We start from the raw sequence: 13,250 nt of genomic DNA, 5'->3' as shown, positions 1-13,250 counted from the left end.
CAAACTGGGTGATTGATGAGCGGTTGAAGGGCAGGTGCATCGCAATCTTCAGTGACAGCCAAGCTGCATTCGGGGTGTTGAGCAGTCCTTTGATTACTTCAAAAATCGTTCAGAAATGTAGAAATCTAGTTAAGCATCACATTCGCGAGAAAGCATTGAAATCGTTCCTATTGAGTAAAAATTATCATACATATCAGGAAATAAAATCCTCTGAGAGTGTGCTTCACTGACTGCGTAGGTTGCTGTGTGCTGAATTAAATGTTAATCGTTACCTGACAACCGAAGCAACGAAAGGTTGCCCCCAAGGAAATATGCGATCTGCACTTCTGTGGAACATTTTAATCGACTCTCTGGTATGTTTGAAGCAAAATCTGTCAATACACACGCATGCTTATGAAAACAATGGGGCTATATAGAGGGGGGGGGGTTCCTTAGGTGCGTGCAAGATCACATAAGCGGTCGATGTTGAACTTGGGGGGTTGCAGATCTCCAATCCTGCGACAAGTGGTGGACACAACACGAAAGCGAAAGTAAGCTACCATCAGATGTTGATTCCTTTGGATGCCGACGTCAGCGCTCCTCTTGTTACGCACATCCAGGAGATAACTCCTAAATCTACTGTTGATGGCATAGTAGTCGATCTGATGGCTCGTACGGTGTCAGTCAATTGAAACCCAACTGATCTTATGGCAGGCTTTGCGCTCGAACAATGCGTCAGCAACGACGAGGCGGTGAAAATTGCAGAAATCGAGAATCACATGTTCGGGGAAGGTGTTAAATACCACCTTGGCATTTAAATCGCCCATCACGATCATCCATCAGTGCATAGCACTGTACAATTGCGATGCTCCTTAATCTGGACCTGAATCTTGCAATCAGACGTCTATCAAAAACCGACTCCCAGGTCAAGAGAGCGTACCAGTGCTGTCAGTAAGGAACCGGCACCGGATTTGCGTAAGCTACCACTATTCCAGTATTCCAGTATTCGAGAGTACAAAGGCACATTGCCGCAAGAAAGACAGAAGTACTCTCCAGAGTCCTACAATCTTACTTCGCTTAGGCACAAATATCCAACCTAAATTGTCGGAATTCTTGCTCGAGTTGGAGGAAGCGAGCATTCTGAGGAGTCTTGCTACCGCTGTCGAGCAGCGTGCGCACATTCCAGAAATCAATCATAGTCGGTTTTCCATAGCTAAAGGTCTTCAGCGTGTGATCAGTCCCTATGCGAGCACTGTTGATGTTTCGGTGGCAGTAAAGTTTCGAAATGTGGAGGTTATTGGCCCACAAATTTCTATCCCTTTTAATAGCCTCTTATGACAAGCGGGGAAGACTTTGAGTGCATTCTTAAGCCATATCCATTGACTGCCTCAGTGAGTAATATGCAAAACAATTTTCTCACCTACACCAAGTGGCTATACTGCACCTAGCTCCACAGCTTTCTTCAAAAATATCCCCACGTTGATAATCACTAGGAATACTTTTTAGACCCATCGAATGAAAATCACGAGTAAGAAAATTAATACCGTGCTACTTCGTCACTGTGGTGGCGCCAAGGTTTTCGGGCATTGGCCACAGTATATGCCTTGAATTGAATACAGGATATGCCTTGAATCCTAGGTGTGTTAAACCCCAAAAGTGACAAAATCGCAGACTACTTTAGGATGGAAAACTTTGCATCCGATCAAATTTTCTACGAGTTCTGTGAGAATTAATTTAATTGTGCAAAATTTCATTCAGATCACCTAATCAATTCAAAGAGGCAGAGTCTAGGCAAACCTTCTATCCTATTCCTCAATAGCATGGCCCATTCCTCCTTTACTAACCTTTTCTAATTTTCTATCTACATAAATCGACAGTACTCCTCGATATGCCGTTTCCTTAAATAGTGTCTAACATTTTAAAATTTTGGAACAATAACAACCTGTTACCACAAAAAGAAACCTTGTGCATCCCCCAATTCTTGGTTAGCATCCCGTATTACTCAGCATGAGAATCCTCACTTTGAATGATAACTCCGTTAGTGTCTATAGTAGGCCGATAGTAGTAGGGTGATACTACCCCTTCTTTGTATTCACCAATGAAACAAGGCTAGGAGAAACTTCCAATACAAAGTTATCGATCCCTCCCTGTATAGTTTTCCATAAAAACGCAAAAGGGATGCGGCAATCGAGTGTGATTGTATGCAATTATATGTTCGTTTACTTGACAGCTATATAAAAGTTATTTATTTCATACCCTTCCATAATGGAAGCTACCAGAGTATGGCCTCCAACGTACTTGAAACTTCTTAAATTAACAATCTTATAGAATAGTGTCTCTTCCCATTTCTTAATGGAGTGTCCTTAGACTCACCCTTTTCCGAAAACCTTTTAAAAAATGAAAGAATGTGGTGAGTTAATGTCCTCGTGCTACTTTATTATTTTATTTTTAATATGCCACGGAATAGACCGCAAATAGAATAATGGAACTCATTAAGCATTGGCTACATTCGGGATGATAGTTTTATAAATTTCGATCCCTTTCAGATAGGTCTCCGCCTTTATGAACTCATCATGGTCATGCAGCAAGATTGGAGTATCATTCATTGGAGAAAATCCAATAGCCGGGATACCAGCCTGTAAATATTATCGAGGATTGAGTTTAAAATACAACCAGGTTCCGATTATCTATAATAGCCACATACCATTCGGATATAACGACTATCAGTACCAGCCGGAAAAACCAGTGTCCGCACTTTGAGGCCCCTGCAAACAAAAGATCATTATTGTATCTTCTGTTAAGTTGATTGTTTACATGGATACTTACAAAGAATCCACGGATCGTTTAAATCCAGCCCAGAAAGGATTGCTGTCATCAATTGGCGTTGGTGGAACATAGGGTTTTTTATGCTCATAAACGATTTCTATTCCTCCACCAGCTTCTTCGCAGAATCTATTCAACTAACAAAAAAAATTAGTTAGGTTAACAGATAATACGAGTAAATATGGTAGTAATTATATAGTTTCTAGTATGTGAATTACTTTCTAAAAAAGTCTTAACAAAAACCTTCTTCTCACCTGATTTTCAAACCCCACATGGTCGACATCAATAGCCAGACGAATATCGAACCCAACAATAACCATTGGAGGGACAACATTGCTCTGAACACCGCCTCTGACCTGCGTCAAATTAATTGTCGTTACATCTCCCAAAGTCCACATATCGTTATTTTCCAATTTTTTTATTTCAGCGTCGCGTAAATCCATCATTTTATTCATAATATGACGAAGTTTCTCACCAGCTGTAGCCTTGTGTAGTATAGACCCATGCCCCGCACTCCCAGATATATGGAAGTAGATACCTTTCAGGAGAGTATTCGATTAGTTGCCTGATTGATGATAACGAATTCAGTCAGGAGGAAAATTACTTACGCCACGTACTGCGTTCCGCGTAAAACACATCAAACGTTTCATTTGGAGAAGCGATTCCCTCGTCTAGGGCAAATCCAACATTTAAATCGGCAAAATCCTTAGATGGAACAAATTTCTCCATCCCAAGAGCACCGCCTTTTTCCTCATCTGTAGAACAAAAATGGATAGATTATCTTGTTATGAATAGTATGAGTTAGTAGTATTCTAGGAGAAACTTAAAGGGGGTTTTGCAGACAATTACTAAAAATTATAGTAATATAATATGATTAACTTTATTTAAACCGGCATCGGTATGGAGGATATTTCGGAGCCTAGGTACCATACAGTAACAGCCTATTGATTTTTTTAAGATTTTTCGGTTTGGTAGTTTCGAAGAATGAGTCCGTGAAAGAAATGATCACTTTCGACCACCTGCACTTCCCACCTTTTCAACAAATGACAAAATTAAACCGGCTTCGGAAAGTACTAACTGAAACCTTTCCTTTGATATCCCACATGACTATATTCAGTGAAAAAACAATTTACCTCGCCCCCGCTTTTTTTCCTGTATGGAGACCCCCCCCCCCCCTTAAATTCGACTTATAATGATGTAACTCCCTGTATGCGTTCACAGCTCATTTGGTGTCGATCCCTACAACCGCTTCCGAGACAAATGCATGTGATAGACAGACAGTAAACCGATTTTAACAAGGTTTTGTTTTACACAAAATCCTAAAAAAGGAAGGAAGATTTATATAATAACCACATTATCACGAATATCAAATGCCCGGAACTTATATAGGTGTTAACTAGAAGGGAAAAAGAGGAGAAAAGAGTCACTCGGGGTGTGCATTCCTAGACAATTTCCAAAAGTAAACCTACAGGAACTTTTGCAATAATGTACGATTCAGGGAATGAACTTGAAAGCAGTCTGCTTAGAGACAACTATAAGTTAGCGGTGGATCTCTAGACGGCTGTATCTCAAAAGCCATACGTTCCTGTGGATCATATGCACTAATCTCCTCCAGGAAATTATTCAGGAATTACTACCTATGCGAAGAAGGGATTATGGCTGCCGTCAACGAAAAAAATAATCATAGCACAGGGAGAAATTACAAAAGAGAAGGAATACTGGAAATTTTTAGTATGGGAATATGAGGAAGCAAAATTTCGAGTCGGAAAACAAACCTAATAAGGCTTCCAAAGTTCGCAGTAAAGTCAAGGCCGGACCAATAGGCTACGGCGAACAGTTCAACACATCCGTATGGGCGAGAATTATACAGTCCAGAAAATCTACAGGGACAATGTTTATAGTAAAAAAAAATGTAACGATGAGAGCAAACGTTGCACCAACCAAACTCCCCTAACACGTTTGCCAGTCGTGAACACCGACTGCGCGAGATAATATGTGGAACCGGACGCCACGTGCTGGAACTAACCCGAATGCTAACAGTCCGGCGAGAATTTAATGGGCAACAGGGCTTCACCTGCGAGTGAATCCTCAGCATCTCCTCGACAATGTTGTCTAGAGAGAGACCCCCCGTGTTTAAGCAGAGCTGCTGACGAATCCCATCCCACCTTCCACAAGAAAAAAACTATAATGGGCGTCGTCCACAACTCCATTGCAAAACACGCAATCCGGAGATCTTGCCTTTCCAATCTTGTGCAGGTAAGACTGAAAATTTTCATGCCCCTTAAGAACTGGGTACTAGTCAGTGTCACCATTTAGCCATGTACCTAAGTTGCCGATAAGCCGCATAATCCATCTGCCTCTAGTTTCATTTTGCCAAGAGAGTTGCCACTCTAACATAGGGTGCGTTGCCGCTCTCCGTTGTCTCTTCTCCATTGCGCTTGTATATGGCTTGATACTTCTTAGCAAGTAGGGCAACGCAGACGCCACTTGCAAAACTCCCCGCCTATGTGCTTGCTTGAGACACTTACGATATACCTCCTTGCCAAGACCGTCAGCCCATACCTCTGCACCTTAGAGCAGGACAGGCTGCGTTGACCTCATCAGGAGACGCCGCCTGCTAGACGTAGGACCCCCAATATTTGCCATTAGCCTACTTAACGCCGAAACTCAAGCTGCAGCCTGGTTTGCTGCTGCTTTGATTTGCTCAAAAAAGCTCATCTTTGAGCCAAGAGTCAGCCCCAGGTACATTACCGCTCGTTTTGACCCGATTATCGACTTGCTGAACGATGTGGGCCGCAAGATCGGAATTCTCTTTTTAGTCAGGATGACCACTTCGGTGTTTTCCAGTGTAACATTGAAGATATGAGTTGTCATCCATCCGCTTACCCGTCGCATCAATATGCTGAGTTTGCTTTGCACTTGTTCGACAGTGCGTCCAGGAACGAGCGCCGCGACATCATCTGCATAGCCGTAAGTCTTCTGGCGTGTCAAGTTTAAGTAGACTATCATAGGTAGCGTTTCAGAGGTCCTGCCCTGTGGTACCCCCGACGTGACCTTCATCCTCGTCTGACCCTCTAGCGTTTCATAGAGCAAGGAGCGGTTCCTCAGGTAGTCCTTCAATATCCGTAAGAGATAGTTCGGCAGGTGGAAAATATTGTCTAGTGTGCCTAGAATGTCTTTCCATCTTACGAAATTAAAGGCCTCGAGTTCGGCGGCTATGTGCCTCAGCTCGTTGAATGGCATCCACGACTTGCATGACAGCATCAACTGTGGATCTCCCTGCTCTAAAACCGAATTGCCTTGGAGATAAGTCTCCGGCAGGGCGTATCGCTTAAGTGAGTCTACTTCTGATGAGCTTTTTTTGCACTTTTCCAGCAGTATCAAGCATACAAAGTGGGCGGTATGAATCAGCACAAACCTCGCCACCTTTCAATGAGCAGTGTTGGTGTTGGAATACCAGTTTGTATACCTCTGCTGGAATACCATCGGGTCCTGGCGCCTTCTTGCTTTTCATAGAGTGGACTGCCTGTTCCAATTCTTTTATAGAGAAAAGTGGACAGTCCTCGGCACACTCCGCGCCGACGTCATCATCCCGTACGAGGCGGGGGTTACCAGTTTGTAACCGAGTCCCCACTGGTCCCCATTCACCCCGTCGACCAGATCCTGTCAGCAGCGAGTTTTGCGCCTGTTTTTTGCGCTGCAAAGTCTCCTTTTCGCTTATCTGTGCTCCATCATTATGGTGCATGCCTTCTCCTGGTCGTTTAGACGTTGTGTTAAACGGCGGAGGCTGTGACACTTCTTCTTCATTTTCCACCGTCCACCAATACATAGAAGATTTGCCAAGTCTCGACGCCTTCCTCGGCATGGGGGCTCCGCAGACCGTCGTTATTAACTCCACAACTGAACCACCCCCAGGAGTACCCTCCAGCGGGACCCCACCTGTTCCACGAGTTTCGACAAATCTCCCGATGTTCACTTTCGCAACGTTCCATTCACACAAAGAGCGCTGGTGTGGCGTACACCGAAAGTTGTTGTCCACCACTTCGAAGGCAATGTATTAATGGTCGCTTGCCGAGAAGTATTCTAGAACTCGGGCAGCGACACCAGTGACTCCGACAAGAAGGTTACGTCTGGAATGCTTCCCTCGCAGCCTGGGCGCCGAAACGTTGGAGTGGATCCGGTGTTTAGAACTACCAGTCCTGTCCGCACCACCATTTCGAGAATTCGTTTCCCTCTTGAGTCTGAGTGAGACATGTCCCATTCAAGTGCCCTGGCATTGCAGTCACCCCCGACCAGGATCCCCCATCCGTGCCTAAGATAACGTCCTCCAAAGCATCCAGCATGCGTCGAAACTTCGACATCGTCTCATTCGGCGTAGGATAGACACTGAAAAACGTTATCCGTCCCCTCAACCTTAGGTAAGAACGCTAAGGAAGGTGCCATCCCGAACCCATATGGCAGCAGTACCTGATACGTCAGGTTGCCATGAAATTGGGTCCTTGTTCGGTAATGCTCATCAGCTTTGGTCTCCGCAGCAAAGTGCGCTAACAACTCGTGAGCGGTTGAACTTCGGTGCATATTGATTTGTAGGATGCGAATCATGTTGACCGCGCCTTCAATACTAGCATCTTCGTTTTATTCTCTTTTTTGAAAGCCCTGGCTTTTTCTGGGAAAGGCGATGGCGACTTGACAGAAGTGGTCTTGAATCCACCACAAACTTTGGTTGCGAATAGCACAAGCCCCCACTCATATTCTTACTAAAAGTCAAAAAGCATGGGACGTGTATGATGGTTAAGTGTTACAGATGATCCTCTTTCGATCCCAATCGCGCTGATCAGGAGAGACGTAAGCTCGAATGGCGGCTGTTAGGGATGGGTTAACCCGTTCGGAGGCATTCGCTTGCGGAGAATACAGAGCGGTGAACACATGTTTAATGTCACTTTGCTTCATCACCCGACCAGAGTGAACGGAACGGAATTGTACTCCGTTGTCCGTCAACACCGATTCAGCAGTACCGAAAACATTAAAGATCCGATTCGCTGGCATTCGGGTTAGCTCCAGCACGTGCCATCCGGTTCCACATATTATTTCGCGCAGTCAGTGTTCACAACTGGCAAACCTGTTAGGGGAGTTTGGTTGGTTGACAGGCTTAGTGATGGTGTTGGTGTCAAGGTGATGAAACACCTGCTCTCATCGTAACAAAGACGTAAAAAGCCCAGTCTGAGGAGGAACGATCGCGTAGACTAAGCCACCAGATAATTTCTATGGATATCGAATTGGTGGACATCAGCGCAAAACCGAGATTCTGGCAGACCTAGACCGAACAGCCATTGGTAATGAAATTGCCCAGCTAAGTACAATATAACATAGTATATTGCATATTCGTATTCTTGGCATAAGTACTTCAATGTGAATTTCAAAAAGGTTGCGACTGAATGTCTTTTGAAACGAACAACCTCATATACACTTCATATTTGGATGAAATGGAAAACCAAGCGGCAACATAGTAGGTATGGTAGGCATCAGTGGCCGCTCCGAGGAGCACAATTAGCGCGCTTTGGTGCGCTGTTTTGATGCCACAAACTCCTAAGACCGTGACTGTTGTTATGGGAGCAGAGAGGCAGAGTCCAGCCGGCTCGGATCTTCGGAGCCAGCCTGTAGCATTCATGAATGAAAGCAGCTCTCCAACTCTGCAGCTAGAAATCTCTCTGAGGTCCCAAAAAGAATGGTTTACCCAGTGTCTGCAACCTGACTCTAGCCAGAGCTGGGCAATCGCAGAGAAAGTGCATAAGGGTTTCCCTTCCTTCTCCGCAGCTTTGGCAGTTGACGAGTTGAAGGGTATGCCGAGCCTAGCGGCATGGTCCCTTATGGGCCAGTGCCCCGTGCAGACCGCCGTAATCTTGAATGCATTTGCACGCGTCTGGCAGAGGAGCTCTCGTGGTCGGGCTATGTTATAATCGGGCCAAATTCTCCTTGACTTGGCACAGCTTGTAAGCCTTCGCCATTTCAGGCCCGCGGCTCCTGGGTAGTGCGAGTAGACTCGGCCCCCGACAGCCGCCAGCGGAACACCGACTGTATTCGTCGAGGGACTGCCAAGAGCAGAGCCTTGCCTGGCCAATCCGTCAGCCCGCTCATTCCCCTTTATGTTCCTATGCCCGGGAACCCAGAGGAAAGTGACCTTGAACGTGCCGCCCAGACGGTTAAGCGCATCTCTACACTGCCCCACCAGTGGGGAAGATGTCGTCGTTGAGTACAAGGCCTTGATGGCCGCTTGGCTGTCGGTCAGAATGGCTATGTTACGCTTAAGCGGCAACATATTAATTTTCTTCCATACAATAAAAGTACTGGGCTATTAGCGGTTTGAATTTTTTTAAGAAAACGTCGGAGCCAACATGAATGAATTCGGTATGAAAATCTAAAATAGTTTTAAGAAATTATGATGTGAATTCAAGGTGATGCCTCAGACTGTTGGATAATACATTCGAAACCGCAGTTGGCAACTTTACGTTTTCCTATTTTTCAATTCAATCAATATTCATTATCGCATAATATCTAGACAATGTTCTCATACCTAAACGTATGGTAATCTATTTAGATAACTTCTGGTATTATTTCAAACTAAAGCCCATAATGACCATGAAATCCTATAAAAGCAATAAATTCTTACCTGGCGAGAACATGATGTGAATTGTTCGTTTGAATTGCTTCCCTTCATTTTTGAGTGCGCGAATTGCAGCTAAATACTGCATTCCAACGCACTTCATATCTTGGCTGCCCCGTGCAAAGATACGACCCTCGTCGTCAATCTCGGCTCCGAAAGGCGGATGCGTCCAATTTTCAGCAAACACAGGAACAACATCCATGTGGGAATTTAAGACAATTGAGGGCAATTCTGGCTGCAGTCCAGTCCATGTTATCACCACAATCGGATTCTTCGGATTCACTGGATAATACAGCTTCACTGGTAGTTCTAGCGCTTCCGCTTGCTTCTTGATGAACGCAACGCACGGCTCTGGGAAAATAAGATGTAATTAAAATTATCTGTTTTTACTCGCTCAGAATAAATTAAGTCTCGCATTCAATTAAATGTTTGCTTACCGTAGTCGATGTTCGGATGAACACTCGGAATTCGTAGGTACTCTTGGAAGAGTCTTATCTCCTCGTTGTTCTCCCAGGCAGCCATGTGGAAATTTTATGCTTGAATACTAGAAAGAGGGTCTATGTTAGCGGCTCACTTGCTTCAACCGGACTGAAGTGCTATCTGCATCGAGCATTGTTAATAAATAATAGTTGTCGTCTTGTGGAGCGGATAAACATTCGTTAGGAGATAAGTTGAAGCTCTTTCTAAAGACTCTACCCCGACTCAAAACGCACAACTCATATAATCATTTCATAGCTTATATGATTAGCCTTTACTTGCGGATTGAGGTTTATTTATAGTGTGAATGCTGCAAAATTATTATTTAAATATTTTCTGAGTTCTGCTATCTAGTTTTGCACCTTATTGGCATCGTATGAGTTAAGCTAGACTATATCTGAGATATATGAAACGGAACATCGCCAACGGAAGTGTGTGATGTGGAGACTGTCGTAGGAGTCTAATTTTCTAAGGTCTTCACTTCCTTCAAAATATTGGCGTTTTCCAACGACAAATGGTGTCCCCGCTCTATTATACGTCTGGCAATCGCTGACTTTATGTATGGGTTATTCTTATTTCGGCTTCGGATTCGGTCTCCTTTATGTGTTCGACATCCTGGTGTCTCAGGATCGTCAGCGACCTTTAACGGGTCGCTTATGATACGGGGTGTGCCGTCCCCGAGGTGCCCGAGTAAGTAGTTCTGAACCTCTGGCTGGCGGTATTCCTGCGTCCTAGGTAGTAGCCTCGAGAAAGCTTCTCGTTGAAGAGTGAACCGCGAATGACCGGTACACGTCGAGACACACTGGGAATTTCCAGAGCCCTCGACAGTTCTCTGTCAACGTCGATGTGAGTGTAACTCTGCCAAGGTGGTAGTTGTGACGTATATCAGGAGCCAGTCCCTTCGGGACCCTGGTCGGGTAATCTGCATTGAACCGGTGTTAAGTAGACCGCGTTGCCCCGAGCGAGCGCTGATTCGTCCATGAATTCCGGGATGAGCTAAGCGTAGGTCAGGCCTCAGGGAACTGGGGTAGGGGCTGTGTCCCCGAGGGTACACCGGTTGCTGACTATTGCGGCCCACTTCCTTGCACACGATGCGCTGGTGAGTTTTCCATGGAGAATACACATAAATTAATAATAAAATCGACGAAACAACAGGGAAGGACAATGAGCTTAGTGCGTTTGGGTGCAGTATAAAAATGCGTCGTTCATTGCAGCGATCAGCGAAGGAGGCAGCGAGGGCTGACTTACCCGATGTGACACCGAGGCACCCAAATAAAGAGGAAGCCTTATCAATTGGCGCGACTGACCGTGCGAAAATGGCAATTCCAATACCTTGTAGTTCCCCTGTCCCAAAAAAGCCCAGTCAGAATCGCTAGTCCTGAGCCGAAGGATTCGCACACAAACCGGATGCAAATGCAGTCGACCGTCCTAGCTAGAGCCGAGGAAAGACCCATCAGCAAATGCTCAGCAGTGGTGAAGCGTATGCAGTCGGAAACGCTCCTCCAGAGGAACGTCAGCATAGGCGTCAAAAACGGGAACTGGAGGAACTATTGGAACGTATCTCCTTCTATAGGCGAACGTGGAGCGGAAGACGATTGTAGGGCAGAAACAGCCGCACTCTCCGCTGAGAACACTCTTTGTGTCAAACGGACCCGCAGATAGCCCGCTGCAAAGTGAACTGGGGAAAAAGCAGAAAGAGGACGACGTGCCTGAAGGAGACTTTATCGAAGTAGTTTCCAGGGTCCAAAAAAAGAAGGTGAAGAGGAAAAAGGAAACAACTGAATATGCTGCCAGAGACACGTCTGTCCAAAGACAAGGAGGCTGCCAATCAAAAGCCAGGAGCAGAAAAGACGAGGAAACGAAGAAGGACTAGACCGTCGGCTCCGCTCATTAAGCCAACGGAAGACAAAACATTTGCGGAAGTCCTTGGTGAAATTCGCTACAGGATGAAACCTAAAGATTATGGAGCAGAAGTCTCTTGCATACGGAAAACGAGGAGTGGCGGACTCCTTGTCGAACTGGGCCCACAGACGACTTGCAAGAGTACGCTCTGCGAAACGGTCAAGGGGATATCGGAGGAGAAGACTCTCGTTTCCAGCCTAGAGCCAATGTGTTCTCAAGAAATCCGGAATCTTGACTGCCTCACAGAAAAGGCCGAAGTGGAGGAGGCGATAAAGCGTGAATATCCAGAGGCATCACCTTTGTAAATTCTCAAGACCAAAAACTCGCCGTGGTGGAAGTCCCCGAGCAATATGCGAGGAAACTCCTTAGCAGTGGGAGAATCAAAATTGGATGGATAGTATGTAGGGTACGAATGCGGATAGTCCCCACCAAGTGCTACAGGTGTCTGCAGGGATCGTGGCGCGTCTGGTGAGAGCGTCGCACACCCTGCGGGCACGGGACGGTGTCCAATCTTCAGAGAGGAAATGGAAAGGACTAAGGTACGAACGGCATGATCCGCATTTTACAAACTAACATGCACCGGAATGCAACCGCTCACCAGTTGCTAGCACAGGCACCGCTGGCATCTGGGTTCGGGACGACATTCAACTTCGCGTTCTTGCCGAAGACCCAGGGAACGGGTTTGTCTGAATCGGGTGTTTAGAGATAACGTTTTTTAACGTTTACCTACCGCCAAACGAGACGATGCCGGACTTTCGGCGCCGGCTTGATGCTCTGGAGGACGCCGTTTCGAGCACGGAGGGACGAATCCTGGTATGCGGTGATTTTAATGCCAGGGCCTTTGAATGGGGCATGCCTCAGTCAAACTCCAGGGGGAAACGGATTCTGTAAATGGCGGCGAGAACCGGGCTCATAGTTAAACACCGGATCCACACCAACGTTTCGAAGCCCAGGTTGTGAAGGAAACATTCCTGAAATCACTTTTGCGTCGGAATCTCTGGCACCATCGATGGATGGATGGCAAGTCCTAGAAGACTTCTTGGGAAGTGATCACCAGTACATCGCGTTCGAAATAGTTGGCGCTACTTGCCGGCGAGCACCAACGCGACGCTCCCCGCTGTGTGGCTTCCATGCCCCGAAGGAGTCTCCGCCGAGACAAGCTTTCTATGTAAGGTGGACGGTAGAAATGGCCGACCAACGGAGGGAGTATCATAAGCTCCGTCGTTTGGCACAACGTTTGTAACGAGGAGGCATGGCCCATAAAGGCACAGTATAGATTAGCAAAAAGGAGACTCCGCAGCGCTATAAATAAAAGCAAAGCTAGCGGCGGGCAGAACCTTATCAACGAGTTGAATGAGGACCCGTGGCAATTTGGCTATAAGCTTTTCACCCGGAAAATCGGGGTTCT

At 45.9% G+C, this 13,250-nt stretch overlaps 1 protein-coding gene across 1 annotated transcript; it reads right to left on the bottom strand.

Moving 5' to 3' along the window:
- Positions 1-2,405: 2,405 nt before the first annotated feature.
- On the bottom strand, positions 2,406-10,077 carry LOC119658058 (aminoacylase-1-like). Its single transcript, XM_038065310.1, has 7 exons — positions 9,901-10,077; positions 9,470-9,814; positions 3,411-3,557; positions 3,057-3,340; positions 2,806-2,939; positions 2,684-2,744; positions 2,406-2,615 (listed from the first exon to the last, which is right to left on the bottom strand). Exons 1-7 carry the CDS (start codon positions 9,983-9,985, stop codon positions 2,472-2,474), a joined length of 1,200 nt encoding a protein of 399 aa, XP_037921238.1. The 5' UTR covers positions 9,986-10,077; the 3' UTR covers positions 2,406-2,471.
- Positions 10,078-13,250: the final 3,173 nt, after the last annotated feature.

The sequence above is a fragment of the Hermetia illucens genome, chromosome 5 (genome assembly GCF_905115235.1).
Source record: "Hermetia illucens chromosome 5, iHerIll2.2.curated.20191125, whole genome shotgun sequence".
Classification (NCBI taxonomy): Eukaryota; Metazoa; Arthropoda; class Insecta; order Diptera; family Stratiomyidae; genus Hermetia; species Hermetia illucens.
The sequence above is the reverse complement of the archived record's forward strand: the minus strand, read 5'-3'. Positions and strand labels throughout refer to the sequence as shown.

What these genes read in the sequence shown, in the direction of transcription:
- LOC119658058 (XM_038065310.1), bottom strand. Translation starts at nt 9,985, where the DNA reads ATGGCTGCCTGGGAGAACAACGAGGAGATAAGACTCTTCCAAGAGTAC. An exon ending in AAACGATCCGTGGATTCTTT is followed by an intron (nt 2,745 to 2,805) that starts GTAAGTATCCAT and finishes TTTTGTTTGCAG; the next exon opens with GGGCCTCAAAGTGCGGACAC. An exon ending in ATAGTCGTTATATCCGAATG is followed by an intron (nt 2,616 to 2,683) that starts GTATGTGGCTAT and finishes TAATATTTACAG; the next exon opens with GCTGGTATCCCGGCTATTGG.